This window comes from Etheostoma cragini, chromosome 15 (assembly GCF_013103735.1).
Source record: "Etheostoma cragini isolate CJK2018 chromosome 15, CSU_Ecrag_1.0, whole genome shotgun sequence".
NCBI lineage: Eukaryota > Metazoa > Chordata > Actinopteri > Perciformes > Percidae > Etheostoma > Etheostoma cragini.
Window position 1 is genome coordinate 6443990 of NC_048421.1, and position 26087 is coordinate 6470076.

Genomic DNA, 26087 nt, shown 5'->3' on the forward strand with positions numbered 1-26087 from the left:
CTATCCTGTCAGTGTGCACCGTTTCTTGACTATGACCAACAGAACATTTACCATGCTTGCACACTTTTAAAGATGCAGGTATGTAGGTTTTCATTCCAGCCACATTAATATGTCTTCATACATACGGCGAATCAGAAACATTACTAACATAATCGATCCAAAGAAGAGATTTTAACACCAGCCATTTCTAGTTATTTTATGCAACCTGAAGTGTTAACTTACCTTGATAGTGGAGGCTGAACACACCGTGGTTGGTCTGTCGGAGACTGCGATAGTGTATATACACCTGATTGGTTGTACTGCGAATCACCTGACCCTCTCTCATCAGGGTCTCATTGGCTAGGAGCTCTGGTCCCAAACCTCCATAGCCCATTATCGTAAGAGACTCCTTCTTAGAAAGGTTAACCTTCCTCACCTAGAGGGTTAAAAAAGGAAGTTTTAACATGCAACCTGTTGTGGCAGCTGTCATTTTTAAATAACAGAGTCACAGACACACATCTACATCTATTAACAATTTACTAACATTCCACTTGGGCCTCATTAACTTAAAGTTGATACAGTGTAGCTGATTGACAATATATTGCTGCGGCAACATTGTTACAATTAGAATTATAACAATGTGGTTACTGTTGTTTTATTCTTCTATGCAGCCAATTATAAATGATTTACCTTCTCAATGTACACCACCGACCCTGTCGGTATTTATTAGACTGAAAATGTATTGCTAATAATGTATTGCTAATAATGTATTGCTAGTAATAATAATAATAATAATAATAATAATAATAATAATAATAATAATGTAATGTAATGTTAAATTAGATACACATTTTGACACAACATTCTTAAGTATGTTTCAAAATGTGTATCTAATTTAACAGATATCTGAGATCACGTGAAATTCAATATATAAATAGGTTTCTATGTCATAAGCACTCGAATTCTACGCCAGTGTTCACTACTCTGAAATACAATTCATGCAGATAGTTTAAATGTTTTAATTAGTCCTTATTTGAAAAAATATATATTTTTAATCTAATTTTTGTACAGTTGCTATATTCCTATCAGTAATAAGAGTAAAATTAAAGTACTGAACCCTACATATTCAGTTCAAAGACACCATTAAAATGGACTAAAAATGTCTTTGAAAAGAGTTCAATATTTTAAAAGATTAGTGATTATAAATTCACAGGAGATAACGCACATTACCTGAATTTCCACACCATAACCTGCATAGACAGTAATACTGTAGGTGCATTCCAGAGGGGAAAAAGATGAGGATGAGGATGCAGGATCTGGTGACTCGACAACATCCTCCATTGCTGACAAAGTTGCATTGCATTGTACTGTGAAAAGAGAGAAAAGGCAGGAGAAGTAAAATTGTGTTGAAAAATACATCCAGTTCTTTAATTCTCTTCATACAGGAAAGCTTTAGCAACCAAAAAATATAGGTTTTCATAGTAAGAGAAGGACTCATAATATTATAATCATATAATATCAATATTATATCAGGACACATATTTGCTATATAATAATAACAACAATAATAATAAAAATGTGCTACATTTCATGGCACACAAATGCCACTACTAGCTATTTTGCCAGTTAAAAAACATTTCTGCAGGCAAACACAGCAAGAAGCAGAGGATGCATGATGCTGTTGCAACCCAATAACCTCATGTTTTCCAGATGAGGATTGGTGGAATCGATTGCTGCAGTGAGAATTAAGTGATGTGAAGATGAGAGACTAGTTACAATGTCTTTTACTGATTCTCAAAGAGGCCTCCTACGCTCCTGATAATCTACAATGGATAAATCAAGAAGTTATGAAGAATTCCTAGGTGTCAGGAAATTGTGCAGAAGCACATAGAAAGCACAATAATGGTGCTGCTTGCTCACAATTTATTCAAGAATATGCTTTAATTGAGACATGTGTACTTGTGCTGGATTTAAATAATTACCTCAAATTAGAGAGTGCAGATGAGAGACAATACCTCCTGCTGATGCTGTAGTGATTTAGTTAAATGAAGGGAAGACCTTGATCCTGCAAGCAATTGTGTCTGGCTGATGCTGATAATCATTATATCAACACTTTTTAGCTGCCTTTGTTGCTATAATACAATTAACACTGTATTTCTGGTGTGTATAAATGCATTTTCTTGGCAGAGGATGTATAAAAACTGAAAAGATTTTTGAATAGCCTACTTGGGTGTGCATTCTTCAATGCGAGTGATATAAAACAAAAAACAACAGCAACCTGTATTATTGATCGCTTTCAAGTAGGTCATTGCTAAGAGATGCAAATCCTAGTCATCCTTGACACCAAAAAAGCTGCGCACTGCTAGGCAGCCAGGATAATGAATATAATAATGGATAAATGGATAAAGGGAAACATCACTGAGCTTTAGGAGAACTTCTGGTTGAAAACATGTGTTGACCATTGATGACAATTTCTGTCATCAATTGGAACATTTTGAAGTTTTATGAAAGTTGTAACAAATGGAAATGGCATCAGTTACTGTAGTTTGGGCTGGTGCTTTAATTACAATACAGTTAAAGTTGCCAGTACTGTAAACTAGCAACTGCGGGACTTTTTTGCATTGTTGGTAAGACAGCCATGATTCCATATTGGTACTGCTGTGTAGGGCCAGCCCCTTCTACTGGATATAGAGCAGAACTCTGAGCCACTGATCAATCAGAGTATGTGTATCACAGGGGGTACTTATATTACTACTTCTATTTCATGTAAAGATTGTGGAGGTGCTCAGATAATCTGAGAAACAATAAAGTTAGGATCCACTCATTATTTTTGTGAGACTAATCCAATATATTTTTAGTCACACTAACCAATGAACTACCAACTACAGTTTAATCCCGTTTCATCTATGACAGGGGACAAGGAACAGCATATTTCTGCCTTGTCTTTGGGCTTGTGGGATAGGGAAATAAAATCTGAGCCCAATAATAACAACCTGGCTTATCACCACTAAGTAGCAGTATGCATTTGTCAGTACCAGTACGCCAATTAAGTTGGGTAAAAATGAAAAGTAATTTCTAGTAAGCACTACCTTGGGTGAAGCTGTGGTGTATCAGATTGCCCCGCATTAAATGATTTTATTGACTAAACAGCTGCTATGCTTCAGTTGAATCCAATTATTGACCACTACAAACGACAACTGGAGAGCAAAGGGCTTTAAAGTCTATTTGGCTAACAATGAACAGAAAAAGTGAAAGGGAAGAGAAAGGAAAGGAAAAGCATCTCAACCCTTTTCATACAGCATATTTTAAAAAGTGCCATTAGTAATTAAGATGACAAGTTAAATGCAGCACATATCGGCAATAGGTAAAGTGAATGTATAATAAGTTGTGTCCACAGCACATTTGTGCATTTTAGAGTTGAAGTTCTTGTCATAAAAGTTAAATAAATAGTTTAACATTTTGGGAATTAAGCATATTTGCTTTCTTGCCAAGAATAAGATGGGAAGATTGACACTACTCTAACTTCTGTGCTGTGAGTGGCTGGAGCCATCAACCTGTTAATATTAGCTTAGTACAACATAAAAACTATAAACAGGGAGAAACAGCTAGCCTTGACCTGTCCAAAGGTAAAGAATTTGAAAACCACAACCTCTAAAACTCACTTATTAACAGATTATCTTGTTATTACCGTTTACACGTGTACAACACGTTTTAAAACCAGAACATAACCCCTGTAAAACGTTTTTCTATTTTTTTGTACAGATCAAACAAACAAGATCCTACTTGTGAGCAGAAAATGAGTGAGCTGAAGTGATAGTAGGCAGATTTTGTTACCTGAGTTTGGACAGAGACAATTAGAACTTAATATTTCCATCCAGACAAGAAAATTGTATCAATCTTCTTATCACACTCTTGGCAAGACATAGAATTAGGTTAATTCCCAAAATATTAAACTATTCCTTTACAGTAGAGCTGTTTTGTCAGTGACTGGTGGTGAACCTGTTTGAGATATTTCCTCATCACTACTTAGAAATGACAATGGCATTGTGGACTGACTGATCTGTCAAATTAATGTTTCTCTTCTTATGATATTAGGCCTTCTCTTCTTATGATATTAGGCCAATAACAGTGCTGATATGGCTTCACCTGTTCGCCCTTTATTCAGTCAATACATCATTTTCTTGCTCACTGATTACGTTCAATGTATTTGCTGTAATAATAACTAAAAGAAAAAGAATTTATTTAGAATTAATTGCCATATTGTTCTTGACACAGAACATTTCATGTGACAATGTGGATGAAGAGGACACTAACAGAAACTGTTGTGTGACAATAGACAAAGTCAAAAGGTCAAAGCCCTTGTTTGCTTGACATCGCAATGGTTTTCCAAAACTTCACAATGGTTTTATAAATCACTTCCTTCTCTTTATCTCTATACATCTTGTCCTTAGTGACTGATACAGACTTTACTGAAGTTATAAATAAGGATTAAGGATTTTTACTTGGACTGAAATCATTGGCGTACTTCACTGAAAGAGCTATGGCAACGTGCATCTTTAGTAAAGTTCATGGGTTCATTGTTCAATCAGCAGACTTAATAGATCCAGGATGCTCAACATAAATGGTAAAGGGTGATCTCCCTGTGCTGTGTTCCTTGGTAAACCATATGTGTATATATTTTCAGTGCTAACTATCCTCACCGTCATCTAAGTCAAAGATGCACACGTCTATGTAAAACATATTACTGATAGCCTATTGTACATCTGGCTGTGTTCATCTCACAGACGTTTAGGCTGGTAAACCAATCTGCTGTCTCGCTTTAGCTTATGGAGGAGAGACAGAGGAGAAGAAGGGGTATACTTGACTACTTTAAACAGGAAAGGAGAGCACTGCATCATCTTAATCAGCATTTAGTGTATATTGTCATTTCTAAATGTTCCACCAAATATTTAAAACATGAATCCTAAAAGAAAAGCACATTATTCCTGCAGAAAAAGGCCATAAGCGTAGACGAACATGTCTGTACTTTAGACGTTCTCATCTCATATTCTCACCAAACTGAAATATTCCAACACTAGCTAGATTTAAGTGAGCTAAAAATCTCAAATAAATCCTGTGGATACTGAATATATTACAGCCTTTCCCTTCACATTATTAGTAAGTAGCTATGCTCACTATATAGCTATCTTAAAAATGAGCATCAAGTCACAATTGGTTACTTTTATTCTACTGTTTCTGTTATTAAATACATGTACATCTCTTTTTTACCAGTAAGTCCCATTGTGCAGTAACCTGTCAATGCATCATCATCAATATTTTCTGACAGTTTCAGGTTACCTTTTCTGTCAACATCTCCTTGTTACTCTTTCTTCAAAAGAGGCAAAGAAGAAAAGTGACTGAAGTTGCAATGGGAACCAAAGTGATTCCATGGAAATTTGTCCTCACTGTCGGTAAAACCAAACTCTGAGCAGCCCCAAAGCCACGGGTAACATTTGGAATTATTTGCTCAAACATTTTTTTCATCACACAATGATAACAGGCATCAATACACTAGCTCAGATGCAGGGAAAGCCTACTGGTGGCATGCAGGTACCTGGCATGTGCATTGTGGTTATGGTGGTTGTGGTGATCAGAGTGGTGGTTGTCTCCTCCTCTATGGGCAGCGGGGACATGGTATTCCTTGATCCTGTGTGGCTGGCAGCAGAAGAGGAGCTTAAAGCTGTGGTGAGCAGGCCCGGTGATATGACTGTTGCTGTTGATTCGGTCTGCCCAAGCCCAGGCACAGCCTGTGTTGGGTTGGTGGTAGTACCTGCAGAGTCCAAAGGTTTAATTTAAAGTGTGTCATTTCCAATTATCCCTCACCCATAGCGTGCTTCAGATGCATTAAGCATAAAAAGGCATAAAGACCTATTTTAATGTACCTGTGCTTGCTGAAGCCTCTCCTAAGTAGTCCTTACTCTGCAGAGCAGCATGGATCAGGTCACCCAGAGGGGACGAGTCAGGGGTTGATGTTGGTAATGTATCAGTTTCGGTAGTCCTAAAGGTCAAACCTAAAAAGGCATGGAATGATTACTGCTTTTCTTATTTGCAAAATCATATATAAAAACAAACCCAATAAGCAGGACTTTGAAAGCAATGCATTGAATGTTTTTCATTTGTTTTCTTGATGGGAATTAAACAAAGTCTGCATTAGTCCATGTTCGTGGTGAAACAACAAAGGTGCATGTTATAGGGAACACACACAGTCACATACAGTTACCTGAAACTAGGTGCATCATGGTGACAGAAAACATCACAGCAAGGTGTGTGAACCCCATGGCTTTAGGAAACTAAATGACCTGAGAAGGTTAAAGAGAGCAGATTGATTAGCAAACTATAATAATGTAAATGAAATTTATCAGAGTATCTTCTAGTGTAATAAAATGGCTTTGTAGTATCCTATAATTACTACAGTAGGCACACAAAAAATTCATGCTGACTGGAGTGTTAATTAGGCTAAACTATTAATCATCTCATTTAAACCACTCGGAATTCATGTCCAGAGCATATGTTTACATCACACAGGCCACAATGACTCGGATTAAAGGACCACTGCGATGCTATAGCCTACTGTAAAAGATCTGCTGTCAATCTGGATAACATCCAGTAAATTATAAAAGTATCTGAACAGGTCTAGGAAAAAGAGCCAGGTACACACATTACACACAGAGGACGGTTAAATATTCAGGTCCCCCCCTTACATTTCACCCAAACCTGCAAAACCATGTCCGAAAATGCGCTATTCCAAAATAAACCAAAGGAGCCTACCCTTACCGCAGGTACCCTCTAAACAACATTCTATTAACAACCTGTTAATGGCAATGTGACACAAAGCACCTCCGTTGTTATTTGAGGCGTTTCCTCGGTGAAAATGCCAGCCTGGTTTGTGACAAAATGATCGGACTATACGAGGCATCATCCCTCGCATCTCCCACGGCCCTCTTTGTGCGGAGGACGATTTTTGGCATCAGTCATCACCACTGTGAGACCGCCAACCATCTTAGCAACGTTGAAAGATGCCTCTCGTTTACCTTTGTTTTCCAGGCTGCGTCCTGTGTTCTTCTACTTGGACTGTATCCTGTTGCCTTAGGCCCCGATACCACGGCGGGGATTGTGCTGGTGAGATGCCTCTAGCTGGTAACAGTGTGGTTGACGCATTCAGCTATGATGTGAGGGCATTTGTGTTGAACCTTCAGGTGCGCCCTAGCGGTCGTACGCGGTAATTGCAACGGCGCGCGGGAGATATCTACATTTTGTCTGTAAGCGGTGGAGGAGCTGTCCACCAGCACGGTGCAGAAGTGTGTCCGACACAGCGCTCAACGGTATATCAAGGTAATCAGAAAGAGATGTGAAATGCGGCACGCAAGTGTATGGTTAGTCATGTAAAGGCCTGCATGTGCCATATGGTATTCATGGCGAACATTTTTGTGCCGTGGTTTCCTGTAATGGGTGGATGTTTGCGCTAATATGGATTGCGGACATTAAACATGAGCCAGCTGAGCTGTGGGGGCTGGTGACGAGCAAAAACAAAATGAATGCTGAAAAGACTGCTAAAAACATTCGCTTCAAAAACAACCGAGCCAAGTCCAGTGGAGCACCTTTTTGGTGCGTACCATGCCTTAGCTGATGGGTGTTTCAAGGCAGTATAACGACATAGCATGTGTTGCACTACAAAACGAATGTGTTAGAATAAGCCTATTAGGAAAGAGACCTCCCACTTAAAAAACACACCCGCACGCACGCGCACACCTTGTTCAGGTACCTATATACTTTCTTCTGTGGTAAAAAAAAATCAAAACCCTTTTTCAGTCTGTCTGTTTATCTGAAAACTCTCTCTCTCTCTCTCTCTGTCCCGCTCTCTCTCTTTCTCTCACACACACGCACACATCTACTCTGTTATTTCCATTTATTTATCACAACCCAAATGCAACATTTGGTCTACTTTGGCACTGGTGACAAGGTTGAATAGGATGTTACGGTATGAAATTTAACCTCACGGTTATAGTGACCAAAATTATCACGGTTTTCGGTATTATTTTGGTATTTTTAAAAATGTGTTAAATACCTTTAGTAGCAACTATTTTCCTGGAAGTGCTGCAGACAGGATAACTATCTTCAATTGACTGTCCTTCGGCATTCTTATAATAACCAAAATATGCCCATGCCTCAGACTTAGTCCTCTTAGAGGGTTGATAAATGTCCTGAGTGCTGTCATCTCTTCCTTCCACAATGATTCCAACTTTAAGAAACGCACGGCAGCTTCAGGAGACTTGAATGAAGCTGGGAAGGATTAAACACCCAGTTTCCACACCGTGGTAATCTTTTGTGATAATAATGATATTTTGATGAAAACGGTAATTGTTATCGCTGACACTTTTATCATGGTTTACTATTACATCGGTAATCGTTACATCTCTATTTTCAAGTCATGGGTGTTGTGCAAATCTTGAAGATACTTTACATTAAAATAGATACACAATGTCACTACTACCCATTTAATGATAATCTTTGTTATATTAATTCATTTTACCACTATCATCTTAAATTACATAACATGTAATTCCCCTAAAACTCAAAAGTGTAAGTGAATGTGTCTTCTATGTAATCTTGTATATGAGTATGACAACATTTGTCAACTAATAGGAAAGAGAGCACTATACAGTCCATTACAATGACTTTGTTCATAATGCAAGAATCTTAATTAGACAAAAGTGGAGACTGTTAGGGAAAACCATACGATAGTTAAAACAGCCTTTTAAAAGTAGTTAAATTGTAGCCTGTTTACTTTGTAGACCCCACAGTTGCAAAAGTAAAAAATGAATTAAAGGGAAGAAACAGACATTCTCTGAATTAGCATTCAAGGTTGAACAATATGAAAGCCTTGGTATGACTTAAGCTACATCCACAGCTAGTTTGCACGGAGAGGTCCAAGGTTAGGACTTACATAACACCATGAAGTCGGTGTCAGTGGCAACTTAACCAAAGCCACTGGCTCTGTGATGGACCGGAAACCTATCATGATTCATGACTGTTTCACTAATGTCTTCCAAGTGCATGCTTGGATAGGCCTCAGCTCACTGTGACCCTAAAGGGGATTAAAGTAAATACAATAAATAAATGAGTGGGCTGTTCTAGGACAATAACCATTTCCTTTAGGCTATGCATGTTGGCAATCAGAGCCTCTCCTCACTTACAATGATCTGTAAGACTTTGACAAGCCAAAATATGTCTTTGGCTTGTAGGAAAGACCTATTACTACGGTTGTTTTATTATATAAACTATGAACAAAATCCCACTAAAAACATCACCATTAAGGCTAATAGTTTGGGTTACAGAAAGTCTGGCGTGACCAAAAGAATTACTTCAAGATCAATAAAAATACATTTTTTATTTTACTGAAATACTTAGAAATGTATAGTACATGGCAAAATAACACTCATATGTATGCATTGCCATAATCTTTCCATCTGTTTCTATTTTAGTGTCTCACAAATTTAAAGGATGCACTGGTCAATGAACACACTGCCTTTGCCTCCATATGTTGAGCTGGGTGTACATTCCCTGAGTGGCCTTCTCTGGACTCTACTGCTACTCTTTCTGTGGCACTGTTATCGGATGGGCTCCGACCTGCCAATCCCAGGCCACGGACACGCGGGAAAGCTCAAGTCTGGCTCAAGGCGGTCTATGATGTCCCGTGGTGGTAGCTGTGCTGGAGCAAAGTGTAGTGCAAGATCCAAACTGTCAAGAAGTGATCAAATTACTCCCTTTATTTCCATGGAAACAGAGGAGGATGAGGATCAGGGACAGGGTTACCTCACCCCAGTGCTGAGTCATGCCTTGTTCCCAGCACAAGCATCTGCAGAAGCCAAGAAACTGTACGCAGCACTGCAAGAGTATGCCAAGCGCTACAGTTGGGTGGGCATGGGCCGCATTCATAAGGGCCTCCGTGAGCAGGTACAAGTTTCTTATATGCATTTGTAACTACTTTTGTTCAAGGATAAACAGGGGAGGAAGGATACTTTGTCAAGAATTAATCTATTTCTCATTGTCTCATAGGTCAGACTGAACAATCACTCTGCTATACAGAAGCCTCATCTCTTCTTCTTGCCAGATGTCCCAAGTATTCCATTCTTCCCACGAGATGCTCATCGACATGACATTGAGGTCCTGGAGGCCAACTACTCTGTAGTCTTGGCTGAATTCAAGGCTATATATCAGAGGGGCATTGACTCAAAACTAGGTTGGACCTGTTTGGGACCAAAGGTACACATAACATCTTTCAGGCTCACTATGAGAAAGGGACAGTTAAAAAAACGCTTCTGTCCTATATATAAAATTATTATTATCTGCTATGTAGAAAGAAATTGGGGAAAGGTGACATAATACTATCAGGGTATTTTTTCTTATTACAATAGATAACCCATCCCACCATTTGTTCAAATATTCTGCTGTTTCTGTTGCAGAGCTTTTTTAATGATTAGTATTGTTCACCTTTTCTCCATTAAAAATCCACCTACGGGCTCTGATGTTAATGTGAGTATAAATTGGTTTACCATAAAGTGTGTCTCATTTCAGTCAAATGTTAATTACAGGTCATTGTCTCTTTCAGGGCCAGGCAGTGTTTCCTTTATACACTGCAGGTGTCTCTGTGGCAGGAAACTGTCGGTCCTGTCCACGCACCTACCGGACACTTCTATCACTACGTACGTTCATAAGCAGCAACTCATTGGGATCTGCTGGGTTTTGGCTGTTGGGACCCGGAGCAACATTGGGGAGCTCATATGGACCCACCAATACGCGTGTACGTTGTCACCTTGGTGAGTAAAAATAATGCACTCATCAAGGTTTATCTGCATTTAAAAAAAACTGTCAGTGACTCCACAGACTACACAAAAAAGATAAAAGAGAATTGACCTGATAAGATACTAAACCAATACGTAATGAGATACTTTGTAGGCTGGGTTAAGGTTTATTTCCTCCTTAGCCCATTTTGTGCTGTGATCTGTCTGGCTATAATCCTCTCCATTTTAAACACAGACGGCTCTGGAGTGCATGGCCTTCTGAGCTGGGGTAAACCATGATGTTTTGTTTTCATAATCTAAAAACAGACATCACTTTTGTAGGTCTGCAGACTCCACCCCTGTGTGAGCTGGTGGTGGGGGGGGAGCCTCAGTGCTGGTCAGAAGGACATTGCCTCCTGGTTGATGACTCGTTCCTTCACACTGTCTCCCACAAGGGTTGGTGAATCACATACAGTTTTGAAAAACAAATGCTTCTAACATTAATTTTACTCTCACTTTTACTCTTAGTTGTATTGTTATTATTGAACATGCAAACAAATATTAAAATGGAATGCAATGCATGATCTTTGTGTACAAAAAAGCTGCAAGTGACTATTAACTTAAGTGTATTTGGGTCTTTTAAGTTTTTGCTCCATTTCATGAATTGTTCCCACCAATTGAACCTAACGACTGCCACATTTTTACCTAAAATTGTATCTGTGTCTATTTCTAAAGGGCCTCCAGATTCTGGACCACGAGTAATTTTGAGTGTGGACCTCTGGCATCCAAATGTGGCTGCAGCGGAGAGACAAGCTTTGGATTTCATGTTTAACCCCGACTTCTGAAATTGCTCCTGCCAATACTACCAATATACAACATGCAGGGATGCCTTACCTTAGCCCTGCTTGTTGTGGGTTGTGCATCTCATTCCAGTCGAATAATCACTGTGTGAATCTGCTCTAAGAATTACGCAAGCCATTAGCCATGATTTCGAGTGGTTTATGGATGAAGTTAGTCAATGCTAAATGCTAGACAATTTGGCTGCAAACAACAAACTAAATCACTTAAAATCACAATAAGATCTAACCTAAGAAGAGCAGATGGTGTTAACCATTATAAATGTATCTTGACATAATATACAATGCTAGTGAATGCTATTTTTGCATGTGAAACCTATCTGTCCTGATTATTGAACTTTGCTGTGAGCTGATGCATGTGCAAGAGTATTTAGGTAAATAACAAAAAAACTGTGAAAACAAGAAAAGTTTATAAAAGCAAATCTCTATTTATTTTTGTCTTCCAAATGAATGTCAAGATCATATTAACTTTTTCAAACTGTGGTTGTTTATTCTGTTGTTATCACCTCCATGTATGCTTGTATTTTTCTATCTGTAAATCTATTTTTCATTTATTAATATATTTGGTGTTTTTCTCGTGGTTTACATATTCTATCACATGCATACATCAGGTTTGTTGTTAATTCTGTCTTTCCTGGAATCCAGATAATAAATGAATAAGAAATATATCAGTTTTGACTCTATTGTATTGTATTGAGTAATAGATGCATGCGGATGTACACTTTTATTGCTAAGTGTGCTTGGAGCAGAGCTTTATAGGGCTATCAAAATATACAATGAACTTGAATGGGGGAACAAATTTATCTTAGGCTAGTATTGTATTCAAATATATTTTTCATTATTAGATACAATAGCCTGTTGACTACTTGGCTTAGAACTGGACAGTATTATTGTTTGGGAGAAAACTACAATAACACATTCTGGTTTAATTATGCTCCTATAGCTTTTTTGGTCACTTTTTTATATGGTAGATGAGAATTAGAGTGGCGATTTTGTCTTATCTGCCATCTGTTCATCTGAGGGTCCCATGATGAGGATTACAGAGTCTGAACTAATCCAGCCCACATAGACAGATTATTCCTGAGACTGTTTATATGTAGTAGTATGTTCTTTCATGATGTTTGATCCGTTCAACTGGACATTTATTCTATGATCAATGTGGGATTTGATCCGAACCTAACTATCACTTTCAAATTCACAAGCGAATGATATAACAATTTAAATATTGATTACCTATACATCACTTTTAACGGTTCCAATTAAGGGATGGCAGTCTTAAATTTGCCAAACCATGATCCACCACATCAGCAAAGAACATGCACCTTGCTATGTCACTGCAAAACAATGTAAACCAGTGATTGCATATATGTACATATCTCGCCACATAGATTCATAAAGCCTTATTGTTGTTTCCCAGCAATTGTCATAACATTTATTACAAAACACATATAAATCTTTTCACTAACAGGCTTTACATTAGGTCAAAGCCTCAAAAGACTATGACCAGCAAACTCATTTTAAAGACAAAAATAGCTGTTGTCACACTCAATTTTGTCACAATTTTCAAGTTGCCCTTTGTTATTCAACAGCATTAGTAAAGGATTATTTCCAGTGACAGTTGCAAAATGAACAAAATGGTTGAAAAATAAATCTGTTGTTATAATAATTATTGTTGGGGACAGGACATTCAGAAATAATAGTGATCGTACTTGTTGAAATGTGAATTAGCCTGCTTGGTAAATACAGTATTTAGTTTGAGATTTAGTGAAGCGGCACTGTACGGCCAATTACAGTATGCACATCCCATGATAGGGCAGATGAATACCCCAGTAATCAATTGCGCTCACACTAGTCTCAAAAGATTTACATTGATTCACATTCACGTTATGACATTTTATTTAGGCATATTCTTTACAGACACACGTGCCACAAAAAATAAAAATGCAAATACACACATGCACTTAATTAGTATGTTTGTGCCATTAAAGCCCATATGGCAGACTTGACCAAACTGATACATTTTTTTGCTTGACAGTGGTGCTGGACAAATTAAACTGGTTACATCAAAACAAACTGAATAGTGTAAGGGGACAATAGATAGATGGACAGACTGACTTACCGATTTTCTCCTATTTAGAACCTTCTTATTGTTTATTTTCTAATTGTTGTGGCCAATTTGGACATGTGCAAGTGTTATGTGTATAGTGTGTGTTTCTGTGTGTGGTAGGTCTGTGTGAATGGTTTGTTCGTTAAGTCACCTTTGCACCTGTGTGTAAGTGCAAATCAGATGTCAGTAAGGGAAACACAGGAACACAGATGAGGGAGCCAAGCCAAGGGATCTGGGAAGCCACACAGTTTTTCAACCTCAGCTGTGTGAGAGTAAAGTTTTTACATCTCCTCTGCTTGTTTTTAATCTTTCAAGTCAGTCTTTTTGCATGTTTTTTTCAATACATTTATTAAATAAAGGATTAACCGTACGACGATTGCAGACCTCATCATTTGCTCCAGCAAGAGTTAGAAATTGCTTCAAATTCCCATAAGTGACATTTTTTTCCACTGCATAAGCACTAGTTCAATCATTTTGAAAATGTTTACAACTGAAAGACATAATTACAATTTATAACCTTTGATCATTATATCTCACTGCAATATAGCTACTTAATCCGAATGGAACCATTTCTTGTCATACCAGTGTGTTAGCCCTGCTGCAAAAAGTGGAGGTGATCAGAATCAAAAATTATGCAAAGAATAAAAGCACACACGCAGTTTCTCAAAATTTGTATTTTTCTGCAAAACGGTAATGTGTCTTGAGCTTTAGTATAATAATAAAAATATAAACAACAACAACAAACAAATGTTAATATAAATCAGCCCCAGCTTCACCAGCGGTACAATAGTAATGCTTTCACATTAACAAATTTTAATTATGATTCAGTCATCCTATATTTTATTATTCTCAAATGGGCTATTCTGCACAATGACTAAAACTGAGTTTTAGTCAGTATATTTCGGTGTCAATGCTGAAACTACTTCAACTTGTAACAGAGTGTTTAACACCGGGGAATTCTACTTTACTTTACTTTTTGTAAAGGTTTTGAGTACTTCTTCCAATAACTGGTATTCATATCTGAGTTTTTTGAAAGTTTACCTCAGTGTTGAGCCTACTAAGTGACAAGTAACTAAAGTTGTCAAATAAATGTAATGTAATCAAAAGTATTATTGGCTTTCAACATGTAGTGGAGTAAATGTATAAAGTAGCATAAAATGAAACTTCAAATTGTACTTGTAAGTACGGAACTTGAAATGTACTTGTACTGGTTACATTCAACTACAGAATCTCCAAACAGTGGATTGCCTTTTGCGTGCTATTGAGCCAGAGACATGGGAGGTGAAGAAGTGGCAGTGGAGAACAGCCGGCCCTGCTGAGATCATGTTCTCAGGTACAATAAAGGCAGAGTCAAACATTGCCTTTGGGAGGTCAGTGCTGATCTCAACTGATCAACTGATCATCATTTAGAGAAGCATGCACATAGTTGATTCTATATCTATATCTATATAGCATGCTGTCCACACGTCGATGTCCACTGTAAGGTACATGGAAATGCTTCTGGCTCATTTTCTATTATGATTCTTTGCACTAAAGTGAATTAAAGGGGTGAGTGAAATGTAACTTCTAAAGAAAAGCTGGGGTTAACAGAAAGAGGCTGTTCATGAGAGATCGGTCCTCAGCCCGCAACTGTATCTTAGCAGAGTCCTGGTACCTACAGTATTACTGACTTTTGTTGGCTTATGCTGAGTTTGTGTTACATTGGAGTTATTGTATACTTGAGTTTCTGAAATGTAAATAGTGTTCATCTCAACACCCGCTTCATAATTATAACTGAAACATTAACACGTCAACAAATTTTACTTACAACACCATCACATTTTATATCCATAAATTTTAACAAAAAGAAAATAAACTTCTTTGCTCACTTGGAATTAATGAGCTCCATGTGTCAATGTGTGAGGCAGATGCCACTTAAATAACAAGATGATAAAGTGAAATTATTAATCAGAATAATACCCCAAGTAGGGTATGATCAGCATATAATCAAACAGAATTCCCGTCCATTCCAAATCATCTGTTCATTTTGTTGTTCTTATTTCTTTGACATCATTTTCACGAACTCTATAAAGAGAATAGACAAGATATTGATTAGCCAAATTGTAGTTACATGGCCAACTAAAATAACAAGCTAGCTAGGAGAACACACAAAATATTAGAGATTTGGACTGAATATTAATAAAAAGTACTTGGCAATAACATTTCTTAGACAGAAAACAGAATGAGGTCTCAGTGTAGATGACAACCAAATAAAATATAATTAGGTAAATTCTTTTCATGGCAGGCACTCTGACTTATTACAGCATGAAAAGCACAGGTGAAACTATGGCTCAGAGATGCTTTTAGGTATGCCATTCAGTCAGCTAATACCATTGACCAGATTTTCTTTGGCATAATTAACACAACACAACAACTACAGTTGAAAATATTTTCAACCAAAGATTGATCGATTGATTGAATATGAGTTACTTAAACTCCTGTGTTTATCAGAGCAACTTTAGTAACTTAACATTTAGACCGCAGAGGTAAGTATAAGTTTATAAAAAAGACAAAATCTTTGTGTGCATGTGTGTTTGTGTGTACTTGTTGCTCACCCTCAAAGTCAACTGTTCCGTCTCCGTTGTTGTCAGCCTCTCTGACCACTGCATCAATTTCATTTTTGCAGGTATTTTCTCCCAGTAACTTTTTCATGGCAAATCTAAGTTCCTCAGATGTGATAAAACCATCACCATCTATATCAAACTGTTGGAGAGGGAACACAGAAATAAAACATTGCAAAGCTTTAGGGTGTTTTTGATTCATATTGCAATTATAACATACTATTTTTCCAGATTTCACCTTTTTACTGTATGTTCATTTATTATCCACCATGGGGTGCCAAAGACCAAAGCGAGAAAATAGGTATGATGAGCTCACCTCGCGAAATGCGTCTTTCAGCTCCTTTAACCCAATCATCCCTGCTGTTTCATCCAGGAGCTTTGGGGTCATTAGTTCCACAAAATCGTCAAAGTCCACCCGTCCCCCCACTGTGATAAGACAAAACATGTAACTATAAGCAAGAAGTAGCCAGAGAATGCAGCTAAGGCCGGAACACCATGGTGAATTTAAAAAAAGTACATGTGTCTGTCTAGCTTTTAGCTTGTTGTTGAAGAGATTTGTCTTTGGCAATTAGTAAAACTCACTAACATCAGTTACAGTTCCATATGCTGCCATGGTACTGTAGGGAACAATTTTGATTGTATGCAAGTACACTCATGCTACTTTCTCTTGCCATTTATCTTTCTTCTTTTAAATTTTTAACTTTAATAAACTTAAAAATCTCAGCAAAGTGAAATACCTTGTAAACATGCACAGGATTTTTTACATTTAACTGCCAGGTGTGATGTACTGATATAGTATAACTGAGATGATATCTGTTCTCTGTTGTGCAATTTATCTGAGCCACTGACAAGATAAGCAAGAAGATGTATACATGTGATACCAACACTGGCTGCTTTCAAAATAGAAATATGCAAATATGCTTCGTGTCTCTGGAGACTATTGCGTGAAAGACAAGTTTCCTAAAACTTCAAAAAAAAAACATCACATGTTTTACATTAAGGACTGTACGTTTTGGTGAAAAGTAAAAGAGGACACATTTAAAAACCACAGGAGTGTAAGATAGGAAATAAATTGCCTAATTTAAAATGATTCAAAACCTGCAAGAAATGGCATCCAAAATCGATTTTGTCTATACTTCATATAATGCGCTGGTAGAAAAAAGGGAGATACCCAAATAGAAACAATGGATCATATTTTATATTTTGTTAGCCCAACATGATTGGCAGTAATTAGGCATTAATGGAGTTTGACATATTTTTGCTTTTACATCATCATACTGTGGTAGAGAACATTACTCACGATTCATGTTAATTTTCTGACTGAGTTCTATGAGCTCCATTTCAGTCGGCATGTAACCCATGGTCCTCATCAGGTTCCCCAAGTCCTTACAGGTTATGAAACCATCCTTGTCTTTATCAAACTCAACAAAAGCTTCACGCAACTCTAAAGAGACACACAATTGAGGTGGGATGTGACTTGAATTTAAAGAAAGGTAAAAAATGTACAGCTCTCCAAGCAACCATTATATCTGAAAGCATAAATACAGCAGTTACCTTCAATCTCATCTTGTGTAAGAACTCTTGTCTGCAAAACAATAACAATAAAAATATTGTCAGTATGTTTTTATCTACAGTAGTTTACTACAAAACTTAAAAGTATTGGTGTGGCCACAATTATCTACATTGTGTCAAGGCAATGACCTCCTATACATTCCATGCATAAATATTAATGTATGTAAAACATTCAATGTCATCTTTAAATTGGAGACAAAACCCAGAAACAGTGTGACAATTTTCCTTATACATCAGCTAAAGTGTTTGCCCTCTCAGTTTTACTTCACAATGGGACTTTTCCTTAAGGCTTCTTTTGCCATGAATCTAAAATCCCGCCATAAGAAAGACCATAATAACAGAACAATATTGTTTTCACTTTCTCACTTTTTTACCTTTGGAATTTAAATAACTCTTAAGCTTAAAAGAGATATATTGTAAAATTAAAACTACCATTAAATTCGAAAGTTACTGTCAAACCACAAAACCATTTTGACTTACTCGTCTCCTTGATCCGCCTCTGAGAAAGATGCAGGGTTGTTTAGCATTCATGATGACAGCCTTAGTCGAGATCCTAAACTATTTGTATTTATGAGTTTCTTTGTTAAGAAATGATATGCTGCTATGTCATTTAGTTTTTTTTTTTTGTGCGAGCATGTGTCGGTGCGTAAACCCTGATCAGCAGTGATCTGCGTACGCCAGAGAGGAGGGATGATGTCTTATATGGATTATCTCTGGAGCTTTAGTCTAAAAAAGAAAGATAGGCTTAATGCTGTGCATATACAGACTTTTATATGAATAGACCAAAAACACAAGCTTATTTCATAAAGAATAAATGCAACTGAATGTCTTAAATACATTTTAATGTTGTAACCTGATACAGTTTATTACTAATAATAATAGCTATATCACCTCACATTTGGATTTCAAGCCTTCATTGGGGCAAAGGAAACCCACGGAGAATGCATATCTATATTTGCTTATTCTTTGCCGTTTGTTGACCATACTTCTCTTTTTGGTGTGGTGCTAGTTGAGTAAAGCTTTCTATTTGTTATCACTAAGTGATCAGTACGCAACAGATGGGAAAGCAGAGAGGGAAAATAATCTAGTATTACACGTAAAAGGATTGTGAATCATATGGCAATCCACATATGCATTATACATGTATTTACATGTGTAAGAAAAATAAGATCATTGTCCCTTTAGAAGTTCTGATTAAATTGAATGGAATTGATTTGATATTATTCTAAATTAATGCAGTTTTGTTATCTGATTATTAATAAAGGAATTGCAGTAGTGGAATGCTTGTTCACTGTCTTTTCATATGAGAATATACATCATCAGCCTTTTAAAACCATGCATTGGGAAAAAATAAAAGAAGTGCAAGTGAAAGAAGATATTCTTAATCTACAAGCAATGATCACAGTTGAAGCTAAATTGTTTGTTGCATTGCATGAGAAGCCCATGAATGAAATAAATGAGCACATGAGCCATTTGATCACCCAATAACAACAACAGCAACACCACCAACAACAACAACAACAACATTATATTTATCTGCTTATATGTACTGTATATGAACAGGATCAGCATTATCTGAAATCCCAAGCAGAATGCCAGAAAATGCCGTTAAATCACTTTTCAAATCTTTTTACATAACTGCATTCTAATCCTGTTCATACATGTAAACTACATACAGATGGATCATATTTCTAATGCTATGTATGTACCGACCTCTTTTGTAAAAGCATTGTTTATGAAAGGGTCATTTTACTCGTTCATCTTGCTAATGCTTGGAATACATTTTAAGAGTGAAGTGTTGAATAGGCATTGGCCAGTTAAAGACACTTTGTCCCAAATGACTCAGTTGCACAAAGCCATTTCAGAAATGTTCAATTTCTGTTGAGAGATTTTTGTTAAACAGTATACTGGTTGATTTACTAATTATTTGGTAAGATCAAAGTGGTACTGTTGGATTGATTAGGACGTTTCTTAAGTGTTACTGTAGTTTTTGTCTACCGACTCCCTGGTTGAAATCCTTTCTTACATGCCTGATGAGCTTGTTGAAACAAGAACAAACAAGGATGTACTACAACAGAAGAAGAAAAAAAAATTGTATTTACAGTCGGACTTTGCATTCTTATTGTATTCTTATTGTTGCAAAAGAATCAGTTTTTCAGTGACACCGGTGCTTTAAAAAATGGCTTTGTAACACAGGCCACTTTTCTCTTGTATTTGAATGAGATTTTCCGATCATTATAGCCCCTCCCTTACATATCCCAATGCAAATCTAGGGTTTTCAGAGGGTATAGGCCTACTACTGTCCTCCCACTGAATTATGGTTAGTGTGTATCAGTACAAATCTTCAGTCTTAAGATGATGGACAAACTGTGTGTTCTGCTGACAGCGCTCTGTCTGCCCAGTAAGTTACTTCATGCTGCAAAACATTTTAGAAAGCATACTTGCCTTTATTCCTTTTTTTTCTCACTTGTCCCTCTTCACTTCTGGTGATTTGGCAGGTTTAAATGGCCAGGCTCTGGAGTCCATTCCCTCCATTTCAGTGTTGAAAAAGCCTGAGGAGGCCATCAGTCTTTCATGCAGGGGAACTGGATTTGATTTCGGCAATAGTGGAATGCACTGGATCAGACAACCTGCAGGAAAAACACTGGAATGGATGGGGCTTATTTACTATGATGCCAGTAAAACACAGTATGCAAGCAGTGTGCAAGGACGTATAGAAATCACCAGAGATAATAGCAACAGCATGGTGTATCTGAGACTGTCCAACCTAAAACTAGAGGACTCTGCTGTGTATTACTGCGCTAGTGTCGCACACTGTTTATTGTAAGCAGAGAGGTTTTACAAAAACCTCAAACAACTTCTTTTGCAACACATGTTGAGACAAACCAGTATGGCATCCAACCTACACACACACAGAGAGAAAAAACACAATGTGAAAGCACCAGCTGTGGTTGTGGTTTGCGACTTCCTCTTTTTCATGGTTTCTACCAACATGTGCTTTTCTACAATCATGTACTGGTTATTAATATTACTATCTGTTATTTTGTAAGGCAGGTGCAAAGGATTTTATGTTATATTTTGACTATTAAAAGAAGAAATTGTTATAGCCAAATAAAGATTAAACAAATACAAATTAAACAAAAAAAACAAACAATGTTTTTCAGAACTAAACTGATTGTAAGACTTGAATAAGTCTTCCTCTAGGAGGGTGAAAACAGTTGACTTAATGAGCTTTTATGGTAGGCCTTATTTATTTATTAAAATAATAAATATACCTTATTTCTTATTTTTCAAGAATAAATGTTCACAACAAAATTCCAGTAATTGACCACTTGTGACAGGACAGTTAATTCTTCTTCACGGCCTGTGTCCTTCTTTATAATTGATTTTAAGTTATTGTTTTGAAACCATGAATATATGCTTTCATGTGTCCAAACACATTTTTAAGCTTTATTTGTGACAGGACAATGCATCCTTCTTTAATAGCCTATCACTATCCTACTCTATGCAAAGTGATCTTCCTCACAGTCTGCTATAAAGACTTGATATCATGCTGTTAGTTGCAGCAGAAGAAGAGAGGCTCCCATCAGATCACCATCAATAGCAACCATGTTCTCTGTAGCTCTGATACTGCTGCTGGCTGCTGGATCCTGTGAGTCTCACTGAGGCAGAGCACTGACAGAATGATCACAGCACACTGACTGCTCACTGTTAGTGCACTGGTTCACTCATGTTTTCCTCCACAGGTGTGAAGTGTGAACAGTTGACACAGCCAGCCTCTGTGACTGTGCAGCCAGGTCAACGTCTGACTATCACCTGTCAGGTCTCTTATTCTCTTAGCAGCTACAACACAGCTTGGATCAGACAGCCTGCAGGGAAAGGACTGGAGTGGATTGGAATGAAACATACGGGAGCTTCATACTACAAAGATTCCCTGAAAAACAAATTCAGTATCGACTTAGAGACTTCCAGTAAGACAGTGACTCTAAATGGACAGAATGTGCAGCCTGAAGACACTGCTGTGTATTACTGTGCCAGAGAGCCACAGTAACACAAACCACCAGTAGACCTGAACAAAAACCCTCAGAGCCTGAACACTTGTAACATGAAGCCACCAGAGGAGGAGCCCTCAGACCACTGATGGTTTCAACACCAGCTTACTGTTACAGCAAGGAGAAAAACATACGGTACATATTTAGCAATAAAAAAGCTAAAGAGATACAACAAAGCGTATTGTAATATACAAACATTTCAACATTCAATGTACAGTGAAGATGTTTTACAAAATGTATCTTCTCTGTCTGACTCACAATATTCATGTGAATTCATGTCGTGAATTATTTTACCAAAGTCAAAGTCTTCACGTGATGCAGGTGGTGCTAATATATATATATATATATATATATATATATATATATATATATATATATATATATATATATATATATAATATATAATGTGTTTGTCAGCCTATTGTACAAAGTATACTGAAGGAATGTCTCATGTACAGTAACATTTTCCAGTTTTACCAAACAGTAACTGAGATCAAAGTCAGTTCCAGTTCATCCCTGAGAGGAGGAGTCAATGCAAAACTCAGATATCTTCCACCTCTACTTATCTGAGTGCAGAGAGGAGGACAGAGAACAGTGGACACACAGTTTAACATGATGGACTACAGGACAGGACTGCTGCTTTTAACTATCTGCTGGGCAGGTGAAGATTTTCACTGGTCTTAAATTGACACGTTTTCATTTGTGCTTCAAACTTAAAGTAATGCTTGACATGCCTTTATTTTTTGGTTTGCCAGGTGTTGATGGTCAGACTCTGAGAGAATCTGAACCAGCCGTTAAAAGACCTGGAGAATCCCACAGATTGACCTGTACAGCCTCTGGATTAACAATCAGTGGCTACTTGATGGCCTGGATCAGACAGGCTCCTGGAAAAGGACTGGAGTGGGTTGCTACTATTGATATTACTAGCGTCTACTACTCTCAGTTGGTTCAAGGCCGGTTTACCATCTCCAGAGACAACAGCAGACAGCAGCTGTATCTGCAGATGAACAGTCTGAAGACTGAAGATTCTGCTGTTTATTATTGTGCTCGACACCCACAGTGACTGGAGTTGGTTGAGCAGCTGTACAAAAATCCTACAGCATACGTCACTAACAGTTACACCAAACACTTCAAATAACGATGTACAGTATTTGTGTATTCAAATGGTTTTGCCAATTTTATAAGCTGAGAGTATAAGTATGTCTTTCAGTTAGCAGAAGTTTGGAGTTGGGGTTAAAATGACAATATGCCCTAAATACTGCAGATTGAAATAAACGGATGTTCAAACTTTTTTTTAAGCTGTAGCCTCACTTAACTATCCATGTTTTATACATTTTTAAATTTAATTTTCATTGTGATACTTATTTTTTGTCTGCACTGTAGAAATCAGTTTTTTATATATTGTCAGACAGGTTTCAGTTACGAAGTGATTCATTTCCTCTGGATGCTTCAAGTTTATCTGTATATCTGGCTTCAAATAGTCCCAATTTGAACACAGAAACCTTTAAAAAGTCTAAAAAAGAATTCCAGCTCATGTATTCATTTAGATTATCTTGCTTCCACTTTGTGTTGTTTGCTGTAACAAAATACACACAAACACATAAATCAATGATTTGATATTATTTTCAGATGATTTTTTTTTAAATGTTATAATCTACAAAAAATAATTATACAGTTTTAGATTTTTACCAATAATTTAAAAGTCAACAGAAATAAAGCCATTAGAGTATGTAACTGACATGAGTCAGTCAATTAGAAGAAAACACATTTTTTATTAATCACATTTTTTATTGTTCTCAGCAGTTGTTGGATGGAGGTTCAAATGTGTTTAATCACTGTTTAAAACTTGTCAAAATGTTTAAATTATGTTTTATGTTGTGCTGTGTTCTTGAATTTGAGCAGACTGTAATGTAGGAGGAGCTAACTATAAACAAATTCTCACAGGGATCCAGTTGACATCATATTTAAAGAGGGATTCATGGATTGCAAAAACAGAAGAACACGGTGAACATGGCTTGCAGAAAGCTAACGCTCTTGGTGGTTACTGTGTTTCTTTTGGCGGGGGCTGAAGGTCAGACCATAACAGAGTCTGAACCAGCTGTTAGAAAGCCTGGAGAATCCCACAGACTCACCTGCTCAACATCTGGATTTAGCTTCAGTAGCTCAGTTTGGAACTGGATCAGACAGGCTCCTGGGAAAGGACTGGAGTGGATAGCGCTCGTACACACATCTAGTACTCCAATCTATTACTCCCAGTCAGTCCAGGGGAGATTCACCATCTCCAGAGATGACTCCAGCAGTAAAGTCTATCTGCAGATGAACAGTCTGAAGACCGAGGACACTGCAGTGTATTACTGTGCCCGACAGCCACAGTGAGAGATGATAATAGGAGAGTCATACAAAAACTTCCTCTATTTCCTTAACTGATAACATTAAATGAAGTAGTACTTTTTTTAATTTTATTTTTTCACATGTAATGCATTAGACTACTAATTTTGGCAATGAGTTTTCATTTACCATGATCAAAACTTCTACTAATATAATACTCATTTTAAGGATGTTAAGAGAAATCTTAATAGAAATTCATTTTTTCTTATTTAAAAAAAAAAGTAAATTAAACAGTTTGATATAAATGGAACTTCAACATACCTTTAAATAAAAAAAAAAACAATTCATTGCAAAAAAAGTAATGCATTATTTAAACTGGTGGAAATGTTTATTATTATACCAGGAAACACATATATGTCACAAATATGTATCTATACTGTATATAAACAGTTATGTTTTGTTTTGTAATGCATATTCATTTGTAATCAAGGCCTTGACAATTGGTAGAAGAAACATTTAAAAGGACATTGATAAAAAAGAATCTGCTCCAGATATTAATTTAATTTGTTAATAAAAAAGAATACCAGAGTTTGCAAAATAAACCATCATAAGTTTATTCCCGAGTCATAGCTGAACCACAGCAGCTTATCTTGGGACACTGAGGTGTTTTTATTCTGTAAATACTACTACTACTACTAATAATATAAATAACGATAAGCATAAGGATTGTAATCATTATAATAACACTAAAGCTGCAAGCAGTGATGGAAGGGCCTTTTTTCTTTTTAGCTCCAGACCAACACACAATCACATGCTATATATTTGATTCTATGCAAACTCATGAATCTTCCTGGTGACCCAGTTATAAAGACTTCACATGACACTGTCAGTGGAGGTTAAAGAGGATCAGAAGCTCACAGAACGTCAGTCTCAACATAAACCATGTTCTCTATAGCTCTGCTGCTGCTGTTGGCAGCTGGATGTGAGTCTCTCTGGATTTGTCAAAGTCAACATTTCTTCTTTTTCAGTATACCTTGATCATTTATCACACCAATTGTTTGTCTTTAATAGGTGTGAAGTGTGAACAGTTGACACAGCCAGCCTCTGTGACTGTGCAGCCAGGTCAACGTCTGACCATCACCTGTCAGGTCTCTTATTCTCTCAGCAGCTACTACACAGCTTGGATCAGACAGCCTGCCGGGAAAGGACTGGAGTGGATCAGTAGCGACACAGACGTCAAAGATACACTGACGAACAAGTTCAGTGTAAACCTGGACTCTTCCAGCAACACAGTGACTCTAATTGGACAGAATGTGCAGCCTGAAGACACTGCTGTGTATTACTGTGCCAGGAGAGCCACAGTAACACAAACCATCAGTAGACCTGAAAAAAAACCCCTCAGAGCCTGAACACTTGTAACATGAAGCCACCAGAGGAGGAGCCCTCCGACCACTAATGGTTTCAACACCAGCTCACTGTTACGGCAAGGCGTGAAACAGTCCAAGGTTCTTAATAATATGTAACATTAACAGTACAGTCAATCAATTTAATACTCTGACAATCAGTGATACATCATTGAATGTATATATAACCTTTTAAGTGATGGAATAAATTCAGTGATTGAACCTCAGTATAAATCAATCTTTTCTCTTCCATCATATCTTTATTTACTTTTCATTAACAATCAAAAAGTATGTTTTTCAGAGATTCATGTTTCACCTTCTCATTATGTAGGAACACCTGAACATTTCATCTTAATTTTGATTCATTCA

The 26087-nt window shown here is 37.1% G+C and overlaps 3 protein-coding genes and 5 gene segments (V, D, J or C); 6 read left to right on the plus strand and 2 right to left on the minus strand.

Annotated features, from left to right (window-relative positions):
* The window catches only part of sez6l2 (seizure related 6 homolog (mouse)-like 2), a 24593-nt gene extending 17367 nt beyond the window's left edge, over positions 1 to 7226 (minus strand). For both annotated transcript variants that reach the window (XM_034893488.1, XM_034893487.1), the window contains exons 1-6: positions 7050 to 7226; positions 6239 to 6317; positions 5901 to 6029; positions 5573 to 5788; positions 1210 to 1346; positions 223 to 415 (exon numbers count right to left, since the gene is read on the minus strand). In XM_034893488.1, the coding sequence (XP_034749379.1) occupies positions 223 to 415; positions 1210 to 1346; positions 5573 to 5788; positions 5901 to 6029; positions 6239 to 6296 (733 nt within the window). In that variant the 5' untranslated portion in view covers positions 6297 to 6317; positions 7050 to 7226. The remainder of the gene's footprint in view (positions 1 to 222; positions 416 to 1209; positions 1347 to 5572; positions 5789 to 5900; positions 6030 to 6238; positions 6318 to 7049) is intronic.
* Positions 7114 to 12031, plus strand: asphd1 (aspartate beta-hydroxylase domain containing 1). Its single transcript, XM_034893493.1, has 6 exons — positions 7114 to 7350; positions 9501 to 9972; positions 10075 to 10281; positions 10628 to 10835; positions 11142 to 11255; positions 11535 to 12031. The coding sequence occupies exons 2-6, from the start codon at positions 9520 to 9522 to the stop codon at positions 11642 to 11644; spliced, it is 1092 nt and encodes a 363-aa protein (XP_034749384.1). The 5' UTR covers positions 7114 to 7350; positions 9501 to 9519; the 3' UTR covers positions 11645 to 12031.
* A 1493-nt stretch (positions 12032 to 13524) lies between these two features.
* Positions 13525 to 18665, minus strand: LOC117958643 (calcium-binding protein 5-like). The gene is made up of 6 exons (XM_034895149.1): positions 18416 to 18665; positions 17918 to 17948; positions 17664 to 17807; positions 16680 to 16789; positions 16358 to 16505; positions 13525 to 15827 (listed from the first exon to the last, which is right to left on the minus strand). The coding sequence occupies exons 1-6, from the start codon at positions 18464 to 18466 to the stop codon at positions 15799 to 15801; spliced, it is 513 nt and encodes a 170-aa protein (XP_034751040.1). The 5' UTR covers positions 18467 to 18665; the 3' UTR covers positions 13525 to 15798.
* Positions 18666 to 20092: 1427 nt separating this feature from the next.
* LOC117958469 lies at positions 20093 to 20765 on the plus strand. The segment is given in 2 exon segments: positions 20093 to 20336; positions 20434 to 20765. Coding segments are annotated over 2 exon segments (375 nt in total).
* Positions 20766 to 21503: 738 nt separating this feature from the next.
* On the plus strand, positions 21504 to 22010 carry LOC117957901. The segment is given in 2 exon segments: positions 21504 to 21587; positions 21682 to 22010. Coding segments are annotated over 2 exon segments (348 nt in total).
* Positions 22011 to 22521: 511 nt separating this feature from the next.
* Positions 22522 to 23086, plus strand: LOC117957897. The segment is given in 2 exon segments: positions 22522 to 22648; positions 22743 to 23086. Coding segments are annotated over 2 exon segments (357 nt in total).
* Positions 23087 to 23997: 911 nt separating this feature from the next.
* LOC117958145 lies at positions 23998 to 24363 on the plus strand. The segment is given in 1 exon segment: positions 23998 to 24363. A coding segment is annotated over 1 exon segment (366 nt).
* A 733-nt stretch (positions 24364 to 25096) lies between these two features.
* Positions 25097 to 25797, plus strand: LOC117957884. The segment is given in 2 exon segments: positions 25097 to 25297; positions 25387 to 25797. Coding segments are annotated over 2 exon segments (378 nt in total).
* The last annotated feature ends 290 nt before the right edge of the window (positions 25798 to 26087 follow it).